The following is a 19,137-nucleotide window of genomic DNA, read 5'->3' on the forward strand; positions in this document are numbered from 1 at the left end:
AATTGTTGTTGGGGTTAGGCCTCACAAGGAGTGCCAAAATGTTGGGGCTCGTAAAGGGGGAGAGGATTGGCGATATCTTAAATTGAACTATAAAGAAAATAATCAATTATTCAATATGATTATTCCAATATAATCTATTAACGGGGCACCACCCTGGAATCAGGGAACCGCCAATCCTCTGTTATCGACCTCAAAGCTGAACAGGGTAAGCAAATTAAATAAAATTAAACAATTAATTATGTAATTAAAATCAATTACATTATCAGGTCTATTCAGTCTCAATTAAATAGAAGGTGTGATTCCGAGCACTGACCCAATCAAACCAGCGATCAAAGTTCAATCCACACACAATAAAACCAGGACTCGAATTGTTGCAAAATATAACACATTTATTATCACAATATTAATTTTACAATTAACACAGAAATAATCAATGGGTATATCTTCACAATTACGGACTACTATCTAATATGTACTTCTATCAAGGGTGTATGTGTGTGTGTGTGTGTGTGTGTGTGTGTGTGAGAGAGAGAGAGAAAGAGAGAGAGAGCGAGAGTGGGTGCGCGTGCGAACCTGAGCGGGTCAGGGTAACTGACCCAAAATGGCGGACTAGGACGAATAGAGCCAAGATGGCCGCCTTGACTTCCTCTGAGTAGGGGGGGGGGGGGGCAGGGAGGCTACAGAGTCCTAGTCGCGTGTGTGGAGGTGTGAAGATTCGGAGCAGAGTGGGGGAGGAAAGGAAAGATCTAACCTTACTGTAGATTCAGATTAAATGGCGCCGACAAAGACAAAGAGCTCGCTCCCGCTCGCCGTGTGTGCGCGTACAGGTTTCGACCGAGTCTGGTACGTGCGCTTCCACAGACGAGGTTACAGCTCTTTCGACTTCAAAGACGGCCACCGATCATGAACTCAGCTCGGTTGTGGAAACCAAACAGTGATAACTCTAGATGATCAGAGCTGAGGGCCCGGCGGCCCGTCTGATACAACAGAGTTAACACAGCACAACGACACAGTGACAGTAATATTATGATGAGAGCTCGGCGGCTCGTTCACTTGCAGCGTTTACTGTTACACTCTTGACTACGATCTCTGCCCAGACACATTGATGCCTTACTATCGTTGCTTCGCTCCGAGGCGGAGATGGAGGTAGCGCTTGCAGAGGGTCCGTTCCTTGGCTCGGATACGCGCCTCCGCGGTCGACCGGGTTGGGGAATTGTCCTGAGCAACACGTCCCGACAAAACTTGCGTCCTTCTGCAGGGTAGAGGAGATCAGCGGGTGCGGGTTATCTCCTTTGGATCCAAAACAAAGTCAAAAGAAAAAAAAAAGAAAGGGTGCGCGGATTCTCAGTCTTTGGGGTTGAGGAGAGCCGCGGTCACGTGACTGAATTGAAAGTGAAAGTCTGTGGACTTGACTCGTACAGTGAGTTGTAGACTGCTGCTCCACGAACAAGAGGGGAGCAAAGGGAAACATGTGGTTTGTTGCTCCCTTTCGGTAAATGCTACTTGGTTAAGTTAGCGTACCTGGGAAAAAGCGAAGCTTTTTGGCAGTACGTCTGCTTTTATAGGTCCACCGCTGATGATGACGTAGCGGGGACCCCCTGGGCTCTCAGCCAATGAGTAGTGGGTTTCCCCCTTTGAAGAGGATTGCCACACCTCAACCTGCTGGCTGGCAGGAAAGTTTTTATTAGTCTTTGTCCTGTCCCATCTCCACGTGGAACAGAGGGAGGAAGAAAATGGTGGTCGTCAGCACATGGGCTCTGAATCCCAACATTGTGATATCTGTGGTTCCCCCTTTCCTAGGTGTCCACCTCACTCACACGTGGTAGCTTGTTAGCCCGCTAGCCATAGCTCATAGCCCCTCAGTGTAGCAGTCCAGCTTGTGCAAAAAAAAAAAAATAGTCCACACAGGTCCTTGTTCACACGAAGGGACCTGTCCAGGGTGTACCCCGCCTCTCGCCCATTGACGCTGGGATAGGCTCCAGCCCCCCCACGACCCTTAATGTGTAGGAATAAGCATAAGATGACGATGGATGGAGCTGGAAGTGTGGTTGCTGTAGGATTATTAGAGATGTTCCCGGACCAACGTAGCATGCCTCGCCCCTTAGATGTTCGGCCCTATCGCACAACACAACCCCCAGTCTGGATGGAAGACTATAAGGTCTCCCGGCCAAGAGGGTTACAGCAGCACTACTACAGCAGGGACAGATCTCCAGAGAGACATGTCAGGATGACACCTCTCACATTGCCATCACAAGATGATGACTATACTTCAGAGCATGGAGCAGCAGCCCCATATTCACATCAGTCTGATTACATAGAATCAGAGTCCCTGATCCAGGGTGGGCCGGCTTCTTCTCAGCGGATGCCTCCAAGAGAAACTTCTCCTGAAGTTATAGAGGCTCTGTACAGGTTGATGGAAGATAAGAGACATGCACAGGAGACTTTTAAATACCAGATCCTGGTGGATCATCTGAACTATGAGGAGGCGCTTCTCATAGCGGACTCTCATAACAACTCACCACAGCCTTACACTGACACCATGATCAGCCTCACAGAGCATTATGGACAACTACACCAGCTGGCACTCAGGAAGATTGCTGAGCTGATGGATGCCCCAAACATCTCACCAGGAGACACCCATGGATTTATGCTGTTTGCACTGAAGGTGAGATCACTGGTTGGAATGTTAGACCAGCTCGGTGATAATGGCCAGACAGAGCTGCACTGTGGGTCTCATGTGACATGGCTGCTGTGGAAATTGCCTCAGGACATGAGAGCAGATTTTAAGAGATTCCTTTATCCGATGCAGGTCATCATTCCAAGCCTCTTGGAATTTTCTGACTGGCTTAACTATGAGCTTAAAATTCAGGAGACAGTTTATGAGACATTGCCAATTGAAACCAAGAGCAGGACTGGAACTAAGGAGGAACATTGCCTCTACAACAAGATTGGTGGGAGCACCAATATCTTGCAGACTACAGATCAGTCTGAGAACATGACTATAGCAGGTAAACAGTCTTCAAGCACCAAATCATTAGAGAAGACACCAAATTGTCCCTATTGCAATAACACATACCACTTCCTAGACCATTGTTCCAACTTTGCACAGCTGACTGTTGAACAGATTACAGCTTTGATTAAGACCAACAAAAGATGCTGGCGGTATGGTCGTTCACATCAAACTGCACAGTGCCGCCTTAAAGTCACATTTCAGAGGTGCAAAGGGAAACATCTACAAGCTCTGAATGAGGTTAACAAAAAACCCGCTGCTGCAGACACATCCTTCCTTGTCAATAACACTAATGAAGTCCTGTACTTAGATAGACGATCTGGTTGTAGCCAGGTCCTGCTTAAAGTGAGTAAGGTGTTGCTGCACAACGGAAGGCACACTGTAGAGACTTTCGCTATTCTTGGTGATGGGTCTGAGCAGACCATCATTCTGCCTGCAGCCGTTCAGAAACTTCGACTCACAGGTGAACCAGAGGATTTGCTCCTCCAGACTGTTGGGCAGGATTTGAGTTACATGGTGTTGCAGTGAGAAAGTCCAACCCCTCTCAAGGACTCGGGTTCCGGACCCAGAGCTATGTGTCGAGGTGAGGCCGACTATATCTAGCCGGTAATGCTCAACCTCTTCCACCAGCTCCAGCTCCTTCCCCGCCAGAGAGGTAACGTTCCATGTCCCAAAAGCCAGCTTCCATGTCCGTGGTTCAGACAGCCGAGGCACCCGCCTGGAACTGCCACCCAAACCACACTGCACCGGACCCCTCCAGTTCCTCCTAATTGGTGGTGAGTCCAAGGGAGGACGTGCCCGTGTCTCCTTTTCGGGCTGGGACTTTCTCTTTTACTGGAGTTGCTCCAGGTGAGAGGCGGAGGGTGGGGCTGGGCTTTTTGGTTGCCCCTAGACTCTCTGCCTGTACGTTGGGGTTTACCCCGGTGGACGAGAGGGTTGCCTCCCTGCGCCTTTGGGTCGGGGAATGGGTCCTGACGGTGGTCTGCGCGTATGCGCCGAACACCAGTTCAGAGTACCCACCCTTTTTGGAGTCCTTGGGAAGGGTACTGAATGTTGTTGCCCCGGCTGGGGACTCCATTGTCCGACTGTGGGAGACTTCAACGCTCACGTGGGCAATGACAGCATGACCTGGAGGGGTGTGATTGGGAGGAACTGTTAGACCTGCCTTCCCCAGGCTACCAGAATCAGCACAAGAGGAGACAAAGTGTCCACACACGGAGCTCAAGGTTTAATAAACGAGGTTTATTAGTGCACAGTGGTCGAGGTTTCTCTGAGACACAACAAACAAGTGGAAAGCTAATAAAACACACGGGGCGCAAAAACTAAAATTTGGAAAAACACTAAATCTAAACACGGGCAGCACTATAAACTGAAGGAACGCTAACAAAAGGCGACCACCAGACTAACTCTGGGGTGAAATAAGAATTTGGGGGAAAAATAAATCAAGGCCGAGGAATCAGCGAGCCAAATAGAATGGGAACGGAAATCTAAGGAAATCAAAAGGGTCAGCACTCAGCTGCTATAATCCGGCAAATGGCTTTAACAAAAAAATACCACAGAAATACTGGGTCTTCTGGCACACCTTAGTGGCCCGGGAAAAAGTGGAGCGAAATCACACTTAGAAAAAGTAACAATCAAGGAGGAGTGGTCTCTACTCGGACTAGGAAGGTAACAATGAGAAAAAACTAGAAAACAGCGACGAGAAAGCAAACTCGGAAAAAACTTACAAAATGCACGGAAGGTGAGCAGGTCAAGACGACGGATGCTATTTAATATTCCGGCACACGGAAACAACCAGCTCGGACTTAAATACCTAGGGGGGGTAATCAGGGAATGGATTCAGCTGGTGTTTCCTGTGTGCCGCAGAGTGACTGACAAAGGGAGCAGCCAATCACCAACCAACAGGGGCGGAGCTCGGAACTGGGTAGAGAGAGGGAAATAGCACAGGAATGCTGGATCATAACAGGAACGGCAGGCCCGACCTGAACCCGAGTGGTGTTCAGTTATTGGACTTCTGTGCAAGTCGCAGTTTGGCCATAACAAACACCATGTTTGAACATAAGGATGCCCACCGGTGCACATGGCACCAGGACATCCTAGGTCGCAGGTCTATGATCGATTTTATAGTCATATCATTTGACCTGCGACCACATGTTCTGGACAGTCGGATGAAGAGAGGAGCTGAGCTGTCAACTGATCACCATCTGGTGGTGAGTTGGATCAGATGGCAGGGGAAGACGCCGCGCAGACCCGGCAGGCCCAAACAAGTAGTGAGGGTTTGTTGGGAACACCTCGCAGAAGAACCAGTCAGAACGATCTTTAACTCCCACCTCCGGCAGAGCTTTGATCACATCCCGGGGGTAGTGGGGGACATTGAGTCCGAATGGGCCATGTTCCGCTCTGCCATTGTCGAGGCGGCTGCTGTGAGCTGTGGCCGCAAGGCTGCTGGGGCCGGCCACGGCGGTAATCCCCGAAACCCGCTGGTGGACACCAGAGATGAGGGGAGCCGTCAGGCTGAAGAAGGAGGCTTACAGGGCATGGCTGGCCTGTGGGTCTCCAGAGGCAGCCGACCGGTACCGGCAGGCTAAACGGTGTGCAGCTGTGGCGGTCGCCAAGGCAAAAACTCAGGCGTGGGAAGAGTTCGGTGAGGCCATGGAGAACGACTATCGGTCGGCTCCGAAAAGGTTCTGGCAAACCGTCCGTCGCCTCAGGGGGGGAAGGCTGCAACTTGCCCACACTGTTTACAGTGGGGGCGGGAGGCTGCTGACATCAACTGGGGAGATAATTGGGCGGTGGAAGGAATACTTAGAGGAACTCCTCAATCCCACCAACACGTACACCATGGAGGAGACAGAGTCTGGGGAGTGCTTGGGGGGGGGGGGGGGGGGGTCGTCCAATCTCCGGGGCAGAAGTCGCCGAGGCAGTTAAACAACTCTGCGGTGGCAGAGCCTCGGGGGTGGATGAGATCCGCCCTGGGTATCTCAAGGCTCTGGATGTAGTGGGGCTGTCTCTGCAACATTGCGTGGACATTGGGGTAAGTGCCTTTGGAGTTGCAGACTGGGGTGGTGGTCCCCGTTTTTAAGAAAGGGGACCAGAGGGTGTGTTCAACTATTGGGGGATCACACTTCTCAGCCTCCCTGGTAAGGTCTACGCAAGTGTACTGGAGAGGAGGGTCAGGGCGATAGTCGAACCTCAGATCAAGGAGGAGCAGTGTGGTTTTCGTCCCGGCCGATGAACAGTGGATCAGCTCTTCACCCTCGCTAGGGTGCTGGAGGGGGCATGGGAGTTTGCCAAACCAGTCCACATGTGCTTTGTGGACTAGCATTGATGAATGAACAAACTGTTGTTGTGATATGCTGTAGCCATTGTCAGGTTGCTTGTATCCTGAGGTGCAGCAGCTGAAACACCTGTAACAACTCATTATGGCTCATAATGTAATAACTCAAATGTAATAAAAGTTCACAATGTAATAAACTGACTACTGAAATTCACTTACAGGCAAAGGTTTGTGTCTGACTATGACTGATGTGTAGAATCTTGCTTAATTTCCATCAATGGTTATGCATTTCCCTTGTTATATTTATGTATTTTTCTTTTATTAGATGTGCGTTATCAAATAATTAGCTAATGGTAATGCATAACGCCTATGGAGTTCATAAATATATAACCTGCTTCAACTATTTTAGACTTGTTAGTTTCTGTGTTTCTCTGTAAAAGGTCGGGCAGGATGTGGTAAATCATCAAAGCTGAGACTTACTGCAGACTTAGGGAATCTCCACAGGAGCTGTTAAAAGTGCTGATACAGCATTAAGGATGTTCATGTGCTGACTTTACAAATTTATGTTGAAGGACAAACCACAGGTGCCAACATGTATACCATATGGTCTGGCTGTAAAAGTCTCTTAAGTGTAATTCCTTCAAGATTCTGTCTGGTGTTATTCAGCATCAACCATCATGTCCTCTCAGGGTGTAACACATGTATACCACCACTGGATGACACTGTAGTCCACAGTTCAGATCAGAGTCAGATGCGTTTCAATTAACAGAAAAAACAGCAGAACACTGTTATGACATTGATTCAGACAGAGACTGTTGTCTACATTTTGACTGGACTAAAAGCTGTAAGGTGAGTCTTATATGTCTAATTGATATTGTTAAGTTAGTTTCTGTATTAGCAGACTGATAGAAAGAGAAAATTTGACTCTGACAATGGTATTTTTAACTAACAAAAGACATGTAAATATTTTGTCTCAATTGCTGATTCAAAAACCGTAAGTTACATTTCAGTACATGTGGCCATGTTCAAGGAATAAAACATCAAGAGACATTTAACATAACCTTGTCATCGTGGTATAAAGAAGAAGTCTTGAAATTGTCTTCCAATGTAACTGTAGAAAATATTTTTTTTATAGTGGACCATCCTAGAATTGATGAGATAAGATTGCTACACGTTTAATATGATTGGAGAGTGCCAACAATTTGGTCACCAAGCTCTTGGCAAGGGAGTGACAAATATATTTCACAATGTCAGGTGTCAAAGTGAGACGGTACTTGATAGTTATGAGGCTGATTTTCACACTGATCATTCAGATACCCCGAGAAAGAACCCATGTGTGAATAAACAATTCTAAATAGTACAGGTTGAAAAAAACAAAACAAAGTAGCACACATAGCACAAGTTTAATGCAAGTGATTCTAGGTACAATGGTGGAAATTAGCAGCATCTATCAGGCCTCCTGATGCAAATCCAATACACATCTTGGTTCATTTCAAGGGAACTAAGCTACATTTAACAGACCAGTGTTTCAATTTGATTCACTTCTCAATCATTCCAGTTCTAAGGCATGCATTCATGCATGTTTTGTTACTGTGGGCACTGTGTAGCCTATGAAAGGTCCATCATTCTTTTTTAATGATCACTTAAAGTCACTAATAGGAAATTTTAAATGCTATGAACCATTATCAATTTAAAACCTATGTCTTCTGTTCATTTGCAAATGAGACCACCAGTGTTGCTCATCACATAATTTCACAAAATCATCACAATCAGTGTGACCTCATGGTGTACACACATAGTTTTTCCATCATTGGGCACAGTCTCATTCATTTACCATAGTATTGGTTTGGTATAATGTGCATTTGATTAGCGCGTGTTTTATGGTTTAAACATGAATAAACTGCTAAATTGTAATGTCTGCTTGCTCTATATGCATAAATGAACAAAATTACAGGTGTCATCTATACATATATGAGAGGATTTGAAAAATAAACCAGGAATACTACATTGAATAATGAATAGCAAAAGATGATGAAATAAAAGAGCCAAAACATAGAGCTTTCAGAGACAGAAGCTCTACTCCTATATCCCTGATCTGGAACAAGGGACTCCAAAATAAAAGACTATTGAGGTTGGCTGACCCAAGTTAACTAGGCCTGCATGCTGCAATACCACTCCCCACCAACAGCACAAACATATCCAACACATTAAGACTGAAACAATGGGGTCCAAAAGTCCATCCATCCGTCCATCCATTTTCTTCCGCTTATCCTTTTTTAGGGTCGCGGCGGGGCTGGAGCCTATCCCAGCAGCTTTTGGGCATGAGGCAGGGTACACCCTGGATGGGTCGCCAGTCCATCTTAGGGCCAACACATATAGACAGACAACCTGTCACACTCACAGCACTTCAATTTAAAGTGGGGTTCAAAAATTCTAAGAATATATTTTACAGAATTGTTCCTGTATTCATTATTTTCTTCAGATTTTTAAAAATTCATTACAATTGATGGATGTAGGTGTTTCAACAAGTGTGGCACTGAAAACCTGTTTGTTGATCACCAAAACAGTTAAACAGTACAAGTGGTGCCAGGAATGTGGGTCATCAGATATGTCATGTCCGATATGTGCTGGGCTTTAACAGGAACAGGTTAGGTTATTGGTGATAATTAATGGTTATCAATGATAAACATGAATGAAAGAAAATTAAAATTATAAATTAAGATGAGCAATTCTAGGGTATCACCCCTGTCAGGGACCAAACACTGAACAGCAATGATAAGCAGTCTCAAAAGAAGGGATTATCTACCAATATAATGTCAATCATGTCAGGTTTGCCCAGGTCATAGGGAGTTGTGTAGCAATTTTTACTTTATACCAGTTTCCTTTGTTTGATAAGTGGTAGCTTTCTTTGTTCTCAGGAGTGAGTGGAGGCCTGAGGTGTATAAGGCCCAACATGCCCCCTTTGATCCATAGAGTGGGTGTCTGGCCCCATGGGCTCAACAGTTAGTGGGTTCCTGGAGCAAGCAAGAGTTAAAAAACTCCTAGTCCAGAGTGTCTGGGCAGAGTGAAGCATTCTCTGGGAGGAGATTTTAACTATCTCTAACTAAGCAAGGCAAGTGAGTGACTTACCCCATAGAGGATAAGGTTTAGCCTGCAGTGTGGATGCAGGTGTTTGTATGAGGAGGATGGAGTCCAGCTTAGTTGCAGTTTCTGAATGTGTTTGTAAATGAAATGTGTTACAATTTCCTGTTAGTCACACACAGAGTCCTCCCCTCCATCATCACAGAGATATTTGCATTTCTTCATTGTTGAGTGTATATGGGGTGCCCTTTGTATAGCAACCCATTGTCATAAACAACAGTAGGATTTGGTCACATTTAGTTTAAAACAACATTCTAAAAAGTGATGTGAAGTTTTGGAAGTCATTTTTTTCCACATTTACAACAACATTTGTAAACTTAGAAAAATCTTACATTGATAAATCTAAATATTAAATGTTAAATGTAAATGTTAAATCTAAATCTAAATATTAAATGTTAAATTTATATGTTAAATGTTAAATCTAAATGTTAAATCTATATCTAAATGTTAAATCTAAATCTTCCATGCGAAACTATTTAATACATTTAATATTTAGATTTAACATTTAATATTTAGATTTAACATTTAATATTTAGATTTAACATTTAATATTTAGATTTATCAACGTAAGATTTTTCTAAGTTTACAAATGTTGTTGTAAATATGGAAAAAAATGACTTCCAAAAATTCACATTACTTTTTAAATGTTGAGTAAATTCTACTGCATAAGTATAGACACAAATTCTCTCATTGCTGTTTTTTCACTGTTTAGGATTTATTCCTCTATCAACATGCTTCTGTTTGAAAACTAAAAAATAAGCAGGGTGCTCTTTTTTCTATGTCAGAAAAAGACTTTTTTTTAATTAAAAAAGCATTCAGCACTGCATCATCCCCAGGTCCACAGTCACACACTCTGTATGAAAAGTAGAATTTTTGTCAGTATGTGGCCCTGTAAATTGTCTTGGAAGTTCAGGTTTCCGGCAATTCACCGCAATTTGCAGGCAACACAGAAAACTTTCGGAAATTGACGTAGGTCTTGCTTGGCCCATGACCCTCCTCTAGTTCTGCAGGAGGCTTTAACATGTAAATGACAATGCTGTGAGCTTTACAAATGCAAATCAGGGTTGCAGGGGGAGTTTTACCCCCTTCTGACCAGAGGTGACATTATTTTAATGCATTTTATGTTACATTTGTTATATATGTTATGTTATTTGTTATATATGTGTTTTTTCATGTTATATTGTCCTTATTTAATGCTAGTTTCCTGGCTTTCTTGCACTGCCTTCCTTATTTACAGTACCCTCAACATACACATCATTGTCCATATTATTTATTTATGTACACTTCTTTTTTTAAGCATAGCTTAGGTTATATGTGCAGGATAGGTGTGATGTTTTTGAGGTACTAGGACCTTGAAATTTCCCATTGGGGACCAATAAAGCATCTATCTATCTATTAGGGGTGGAGCTGAACCCAAATGCGGTACACGGAAAGACGGAAAGGCACAAATAACGTGTTTATACGAATACTTATTTCAAACAAATACTTAAAAAAAATTGTATTCGGTAACGAGTAAAACATCATATCAAAAAGCTGCATTTCCTCATGAGACCTGGTGCATGCCCAGATGAGTGAGCGAGTGACATTCCAGAATCGAGGGAGGGGAGTCTGACTGACACAGGCTGCGCAACACAGCATCAGAGAAGGCTCGGCTAGGTGAAACAAGTCTTAACTGAATCACTATTTTGTTGATTTGATTTTTCAAATCAATCAAATTTTATTTGTATAACCCTTTACAATAACCAAAAAGGTACCCAAAGTGCTAAACAACAAAGCTATAAACAGTACATAAAAGCAATACATACAACACAGGTTTTAGACTGTGGAAAGTGCTACAGTGCTGCAGGTTATTAAACGCCTTCCAAAAGTAAATAGAATACACCAAACAAAATGCATAAAGAAAAACAAGACTGCCCTAGTCGGAATCGAATGCCAATCCAAAAAAGTCTACAGCTTAGATTTAAAAAGGCTGAGGTCAGTAGTGGTGCGAATGTCAGGGGGCAGTTCGTTCCACTGTCTGGGAGCAGCAACAGCAAAAGATCGATCACCCCACTGTTTATATCTCAACCTGGGGACTACTAACAGGAGCTGACCTGAAGAACGCCCTGCCATGATCACAGATAGTTAAAATCTTAGTTAAGTAGGAGGGAGCCAGGCTGTTGATGGCCTTAAAAACAAACAACAAAAGTCCATCCATCCATCCATCCATTTTCTTCCGCTTATTCCTGTTAAGGGTTGCGGGGGGGCTGGAGCCTATCCCAGCTGCTTCAGGCAAGAGGCTGGGTACATCCTGGACAGGTCGCTAGTCCATCGCAGGGCCAACATATATAGACAGACAACCATTCACACTCACAGTCATACCTACTTAGTATCAATTAGCCGAGTCCCAAATTACATATCTTTGGACGTTGGGAAGAAGCCGGAGTACCCGGAAAGAACCCACGCAGGTACAGGGAGAACATGCAAATTCCACACAGAAAGATCCCGTGCCCAAGCCGGGATTCAAACCCAGAACCTTCTTGCTGTGAGGTGACAGTGCTAACCACTGCACCACTGTGCTGCCCAAACAACAAAAGTTTAAAATCAATTCTAAAATGAACTGGAAGCCAGTGGAGTGATGACAGCACAGGGGTAATATGTTCACGTCTGGACATGCCTGTTAAAAATCGGGCAGCAGCGTTTTGGAGTTGGAGACGTGAAATTGAAGACTGGCTGAGGCCAACATAGAGAGCATTACAGTAGTCCAGTCTTGAGCTAATGAAAGCATGGATTGTCTTCTCAAGATCTTGCCGAGTAAGAAATGGCTTCACTTTGGCCTGGAGACGAAGCTAAAAAAAAGCTTGTTCTAACAACAGAACTATTCTGTTTATCAAATTTAAGCCCGTTGTCAAACATTACCCCAATGTTTTTTAGGGTTGATTTATAAAAGGGGGCCAGAGTATCAGAGTTTGTTATACATTCTGTTTTGCTGTCGTTCAAGGGCAAAAAGGTCTGTGCCAGCCATTGCTATACATTTATACATCAGTTATGCATTCAGACAACTTAGTAAGTGCAGTGTTTTCATTGGGTCTCATGGGCAAATATAGCTGCGGATCAGCATAAAAGTGAAAATACAGATTGTTTTTTTATAATTGAATCCAGAGGTACCATATACAATGAAAACAGAGTAGGGCTGAGGATAGATCCCTGTGGCACTCCACAAGGGAGGGAAGCACATGAAGAACAGAGGTCACCAATCATTACATTCCTGTTTGCCAGGTATGACCTAAACCACTGGAGAGCAGTGCCACGGATGCCAACATACTGCTCTAGACAAGAAGCAAGGACTGCATGGTCGACTGTATCAAAAGCCGCTGTGAGGTCCAGCAGCACCAGAACAGCAGGATTCCCAGCAACCACGGAAAGGATAATATCATTGTGCACCCTCAGCAGTGCTGACTCAGTGCTATGAAATCTGAAACCAGACTGGAATTGATCAAAAACAGAATTTGACTCTAAATATGTCTGCAATTGAATAAAAACAACTTTTTCTAAAACCTTAGAGAGAAAAGGCAAATGAGACCAAGGTCTAAAATTGGACAGCACAGAGGGGTCAAGATGCGTTTTTTTTTTTAAGGAGTGGCCTAACCACAGCATGTTTGAAGGCAGCTGGGACAGACCCAAAACTAAGTGTTATAAACAAGTGTTTATAAGAACAAGCAGATTTGACCCCACAGAACTAAAAACCTCCTTCAGGAACTTGGCCAGAATGATGTCTAAGGGACAGTTAGTGGGTTTCATGCCATTAACCACCTTAGTGAAAAACAGCAGAGATATAGTCTCAAACTACTATCTACTCGAAAACCACAGACTGTGTAGGAAGAACACACATTTGATCAGGGGACGTATGAATGCTACTGATATTCTGCCTAACTGATGCCACTTTGTCAGTAAAAAAAGAGACAAACTCTCCACAGGTTGCAGTGGAGGCATCAGAGGGGACAGTGGGGCGTAGGTTGATGACAGAGTCAATAGTATTAAACAACACTCAAAAACTCAGAGAACTCAAATAAAATCCTTATTAAATTTGGGAGGGCGATATATTGTGGCAAACAGCACGGGGTAGGTGAGGTCAATCACAAAAAGCTGCAGTTCAAAGCTGGAATAATTGTTAGCGGTTATCATTCGACACCTGAAGCTCTTCTTAAATGTAGTAGCCAGACCGCTGCCACAGCTGGCAGCTTGCGGAGTGCTGAAGAAGGAACAGCTCCAAGAAGGCGCTGTGCTCACCTGGTTTCAACCAGGTCTCTGTCAGCAGGAGGAAATCCAGATCATGTGTTTTGAAGAAGTCATTTAAAATAAATGTCTTGTTTGTGAGAGATCTGGTCTTAAACAGCGCCATATGAACTGAGCATCAGCCAGTCTGATGAGAGAAGCGGGTGAGCGAGCAGAGATTCCCCGGCACACAGCCCCACAGAGAGGTCCGCACTAGCCGACAACACAGGAGTGGCGCCCTTAAGTCCCAGAGAACCAGGCCTAGCCACTGATATCTGTACTCCTTGGAACCCCATAGATCGTAGCCCCTGTGGTCTGCAGAGGATTCGCCTGGTAGATGACAGGGATCGTGACAGGAAGAAGCCAGGTAAGATTTTAGTTTAATGAAGACTCCTCCTTGCTTCCCGTGTTTTCTGCGGCGACTGTTGTGAGGCAACCAGCAGGAAAGACATCATAGATGTGGAGGTATGGATGTCAGGAACGATGGAGGCATCTTTGAATGTCCACCAGAGCTGCAACTTGGCCGTTTTCCAGACGAATCGCGAATAAGTGTCAGGCGATCATACACTTGCAGCAGTGACACACCTAACCCTAACAGACAATAGAAACCAGAAAAAAGCAACATACTCAGCAGAGAGAGACAGCTGGCCAAACACAGGGGTGCCATCTTCAAAACCCACATTTTTGTAGCTCAATTGGGTTCTGGAGGCAGTTTATAACTTTCAAGGAGTGGAGTTTGACCGGGAAATTATTCCATACTGCATTAGTATTGACATCTGCAGTCGGGTGCTCTCATGTTCGCTTTGTTAACTTAGCTCTGTTAGCTCGGTAATTTAGACAAGAGGCTGTCAACAGTGTAACGTTAACGTTTGGTTAAAAAAAGTTAAAACAAGGCTTGTGTAGTTGTGTCGAATTGTATGCACTTGTTGGAGTTATTTATGTGTAAAGCTACATTTACAGATCCGGCCGCCTCCAGTAAAGCTTTTAGACTTCCAGCTGAGTGTACACGTAGTCCGGTCATAAAACTTGTCCTTTAAGCAGTGGATGTCCGCTTCGAGTCCGCCCGGTGTTTTGTTTTTTGTTTTTTTTTTCAAACAAAAGCGGACGGTCGCCGGACATGTCAGACCAAAGCGCAGTTATGACTGGGCAAACACCACGTACTCCCAATGTGTCCCACAATATAGACTCCCATAGCAATTCAGCTGCGCCAACTTACCGGGACGACTGCTGGTCCGTGGTCTGTGGCGGAGCTAACTAGTTCTGGTGTCTGGCTCAGCTCAGCTTGCATTAGCTGTCTGGGAGCAACATACAAGTTATCTGGTTAGCTACCTTGCTAATAGCAAACTAAGCTAACGCTAGCAGTCGGGAATGCAACGGCATGCAACCAGTAACGTTCCCAGGTTCAAACTTACCGTTTCGCGGCTGAACTGAGGTCTTTCACCGGTGGCTTCCAACGTGGGTCCAACAACCTGCGTGCTAGAACTTCAGCTACCACAGCTGAATTGTCTTTGTTCTGTCCCGTGTCTTCTCTGATTCAAAAAGTTCAGAGCTCGCAAATGCCACCACTCTGTCCAAACTGGTATAAACTAGATTTTTGGCAAAATTTGAGGATACTGAGTTGTCTGAGCTCAATCACATGAGTACAATAAAATAGGCTATTAAAAAGTACAGTTTACTCAGACTTCATAATTAATGTACACATGTTTAAGTAATACAAATTCAGTCTGTTTGAGTAGAAACTATTGATAGGACTTAAAAATACATTAAGAGGTTAATGTATACATTAAATGCTGCAGGCATATAACAGTAGAGCCGCTGTTTTCAGACACGGTAACCACTTATAATGATTGCTCCTCCTGGTGGACTGATAAAGCAGTGCAGGTAATTTCCACAAACGGTGCTTAGGGGTGTTACGAGTCGGCCCCGCGCCAATGACGTCATCGTGGGGGATCTCATTACAGTCACGGACCTGCCTACTGCCAAGCAGGGACCCGTCACGGACCGGTCAGGGACCCATCACGAGACTGCGCGAAATTAGAGGCGGCCAGATCTGTATGTTAGATGTAGGCTATAGGCAAGTTAACATTTGCATAGCTTCCCATCACTCATTAACTTAGCTGAAACCTCCCAACATGGATTTGGGAAACCAAATAGAAGAGAGTGTGGCTGCTGCTGAGCCATCTCTTGGTCCTCCACCTGCCAAAAAAACTTGCTCAAGTTCTGTGTGGCAGCATTTTACAGTAAGTGCTGCAGATAAAACCAAAGTGATGTCATGTATGCTCAAGTCAAATCAGCAGAGACAGAGATATCAAACATCTGTCAACATCTGCTATGCATAATCACATGCACTTAAAGTATCCTCTCCTGGTTCTGTCACCCCCCCCCCCCCACAAGCACCAACCCCCCCACCAGCACCAATTCATTATCACAGCAATGTTCTGCCAAACCTTCCACAAGCACCAAATCATCATCACAGACATGTTCTGCCCCTGCAAGTCAGTTTCAATCACCTACATTAGCTGCATTGAATGCAAAACAGGCTCATCCACCCAACCACCCCACTGCAAAGCAAATAACAAACACAGTGGGAGAAATGATTTGCCTTGACCTGATGCCCTACTCAGTAGTGGAGAATAAAGGTTTTTGCAAGCTTCTCACTGTGGTTGCACCTCGATATCAACTAACATCTCATTGGCATTTCCCTCACAAGGTTATACCACAATTTTACCAAGATGCAAAACAAAAGAAAAAGAAGCTCTCTTAAAAACTGAAGGGAAATTTTTGCACACCTGACATCTGGACGAGCAAATTTTCCACAAATGCATATCTTTCTCTCACTGGCCACTGGATAGAATGCACAGAGTCCACAAGGAATAGATGAGCATAAATGTGTGAAAGCACTTCTCAAGATGTAGGTTCTTAATAAAGATCACACAGCAGCCAACATTCTACATCACCTCCAGGCGCTTGTGAAACAATGGCAAGATGATGTTGGAGAGAAATTTTCTGTTGAGTATTGTGTCACAGATAATGCCACTAACATGGTTAAGGCAATGGCTGATGGTCACTATGTGCACATCAAGTATATGGCTCCCACCTTACACCTAGTGGTAACAGCTGCTCTAAAAGAGAGACCAATGTGATATTGATTGCTCGTAAGATCACTAGGTTTGTACACAGATCAAACAAAGCTGTGAACAAACGTCACAAAATCCAGGAAGAGCTTGGCCTTCCCATGAACACTTTGGTGCATGACGTGTAAACCAGGTAGAATTCCTCTTTCCACATGCTCCAGCGGCTGTTGGAGCAGAGAAGACCACTGACTACCATGAGTGCAGAGATGGATCTGGGAGGTGTAATGTCACACCATCAATGGGAACTAGTGCAGGCCATTGTGAAAATACTACACCCATTTGAGGAGGCAACACGCACTGTGTGTGAGGATGTGGCTTCTCTGTCTTCTGTTATCCCTTGTGTGCAGGCTCTCAAGACTGCATTAACAAACTTAAAGGTGTATATGCAGGCTCTTCCAGAGGAACTTAAAATGGTGACCACATTGAAGTCTCAGTTGGATCAGCACTTCCAGGCTTCTTTGATGACTCCTCGGGTCATTACTTTAAAGCCACCCTACTGGAGCCCCAATTTAAGAGCTTTCCCATGTCACTACTCAGTACATCAGAGTTAGACAGACTCAAGGCAGATGTGGCTGCAGAGGTGGATGTAGAACTCCAAGCGGATGATGTTTCTGGGGTACCTGAAGCTGCCAGTTCATCCTCAGTTAAGACCAGTGGGCAAAAAAGCCTCTTTTGGGGGCAATGCATAATCTTGTAAAACCAAAAGGCAAATCTGCCTCATCTGGTGCTATGACCTCAGTAGTAATATGAGTGCACCTTAGCATGTGCATGTGGAAACTTTTGCGCGTGCATGTGAAAGCGCATCCTTGTGCGCATCCACCCACCGTGCTAAAAGGGGGCGTGTCCGTTTCCTTCCGGAGGCCTCAAACAATGGGATTCTGTAACAACAGTTACACATGCCCAGGCATGTTCCGGCATATGGGATTCTGGGCTCGTACTTAAATACTCCCGGAGTTTGCTGGCTGTATCGTACGCGTTTCCGACCCAAGGTGTAGACCGGTGGACTCCAACCCGTGTTTTTTCCAGCGAAATCATGGACATGGCTCAGGTTAACGGTAAGTTTTTCCCCAATGCCTATTTGTTTTAATGCGTTTGTGTTTTTTCTGATATTTATGTGTGCACAAACGTGTCCGTTTCCTCTTCCGCACCAATGTGTGATATTATTAAACGTGTTTGATGTAGACGTAATTAGGGTTGTTGGGGTGTGACCAAACGCCCCGCATGTTGTGTGCGAGCGTAAGTGTGTGCACGCGTGTGTGTGTGAGTGCGTGCGTGTGTGTTTGAGTCTAGGAAAGTTTTTCCCCAATGCCTATTTGTTTTTAAGGGGTTTGTGTTTTAACACCCTGTTTTTCTGTGCGTAGATGAGAGTAGACGATTGTATTCGTCGGTGGAGATGCGTCAACTAGAGGATCCGCCCTGTGAGATTCTAGTGGGATCTGCCGATGTATATGTGGATAGTGATGATCGCTACATGGACCGTGAGACTTCAGACTGATTTATGGACTACTTGAAAAGAGTTGTACTTCTGCTGCTAAACGAATCAATCATGTCGCAGTGGTCTTTGAGAGTTTGTATTAAAAAATAAACTCTCCGCCGCAGACCAGTTCTGTTTACTGCTGCTTGGAAGCCGCCATTTTTATCAAGTGAGGAAATGTCACTGCGCATTTACATCAGGACAGAGCATGCGCAGAAAGAACAGCTTCACCGTTTACATGATAAGATTTTACATCTGATCGGTTTGGGAAAAGAAATTCTACCACTGTGAAACCGTATGAATTTCCATTCGGTTTAGGCCTCTTTATTCGGATTGAGGTGTTTATATGGAACATTTTTATTCGGTTCGGGCTTCTAATCCGATACTGATTGGAATATTAGGCTCCATGTAAACCCAGCTATTGTCTTCACATTTTACAGTAACAAATTTACCACTAATTAAGTCTAACCCTAACCCCAGAGTAATGAATCATTTATATGTGTACAGACACCCCTACCGCACCTGAGCGCAAAAACAGGCTCAGTTTAAAGAGGAGACGATTGACCAGGGCGCAAGGGTGTGTAAGAGGGCAAAATCTTTTGTGTATATAAAACACCCACCACACAATTTAACACGTTTAATTAAAAAAAATACAGACCCTGTGAGATGAAGCCATGCACAGCTGAGTGTAAGGCAGTGAGCCCCAGGAATGATGGTATGTAATTGCATGCTTTTCAAACAGTTTTACTTACACCCTCAGACCTAACAAGTTTTTCTTATTTTCAATTCATAGATCCTACACCGGGATTCCCATATATCCAGCAGGCGGTCAATATGCTTGGAAGAC

General features: G+C 44.5%; 1 protein-coding gene across 2 annotated transcripts in view; it reads right to left on the reverse strand.

Moving 5' to 3' along the window:
* Positions 1 to 14,946: 14,946 nt before the first annotated feature.
* Positions 14,947 to 19,137, reverse strand: part of LOC147245889 (histone acetyltransferase KAT7-like) — a 134,783-nt gene continuing 130,592 nt past the window's right edge. For both annotated transcript variants that reach the window (XM_086183853.1, XM_086183852.1), the window contains one exon: positions 14,947 to 14,977. In XM_086183853.1, the coding sequence (XP_086039979.1) occupies positions 14,960 to 14,977 (18 nt within the window). In that variant the 3' untranslated portion in view covers positions 14,947 to 14,959. The remainder of the gene's footprint in view (positions 14,978 to 19,137) is intronic.

The sequence above is a fragment of the Aulostomus chinensis genome, chromosome 18 (assembly GCF_037954235.1).
Source record: "Aulostomus chinensis isolate RoL2024-O1b breed Wild chromosome 18, RoL_Achi_v1.0, whole genome shotgun sequence".
NCBI classification, from domain to species: domain Eukaryota; kingdom Metazoa; phylum Chordata; class Actinopteri; order Syngnathiformes; family Aulostomidae; genus Aulostomus; species Aulostomus chinensis.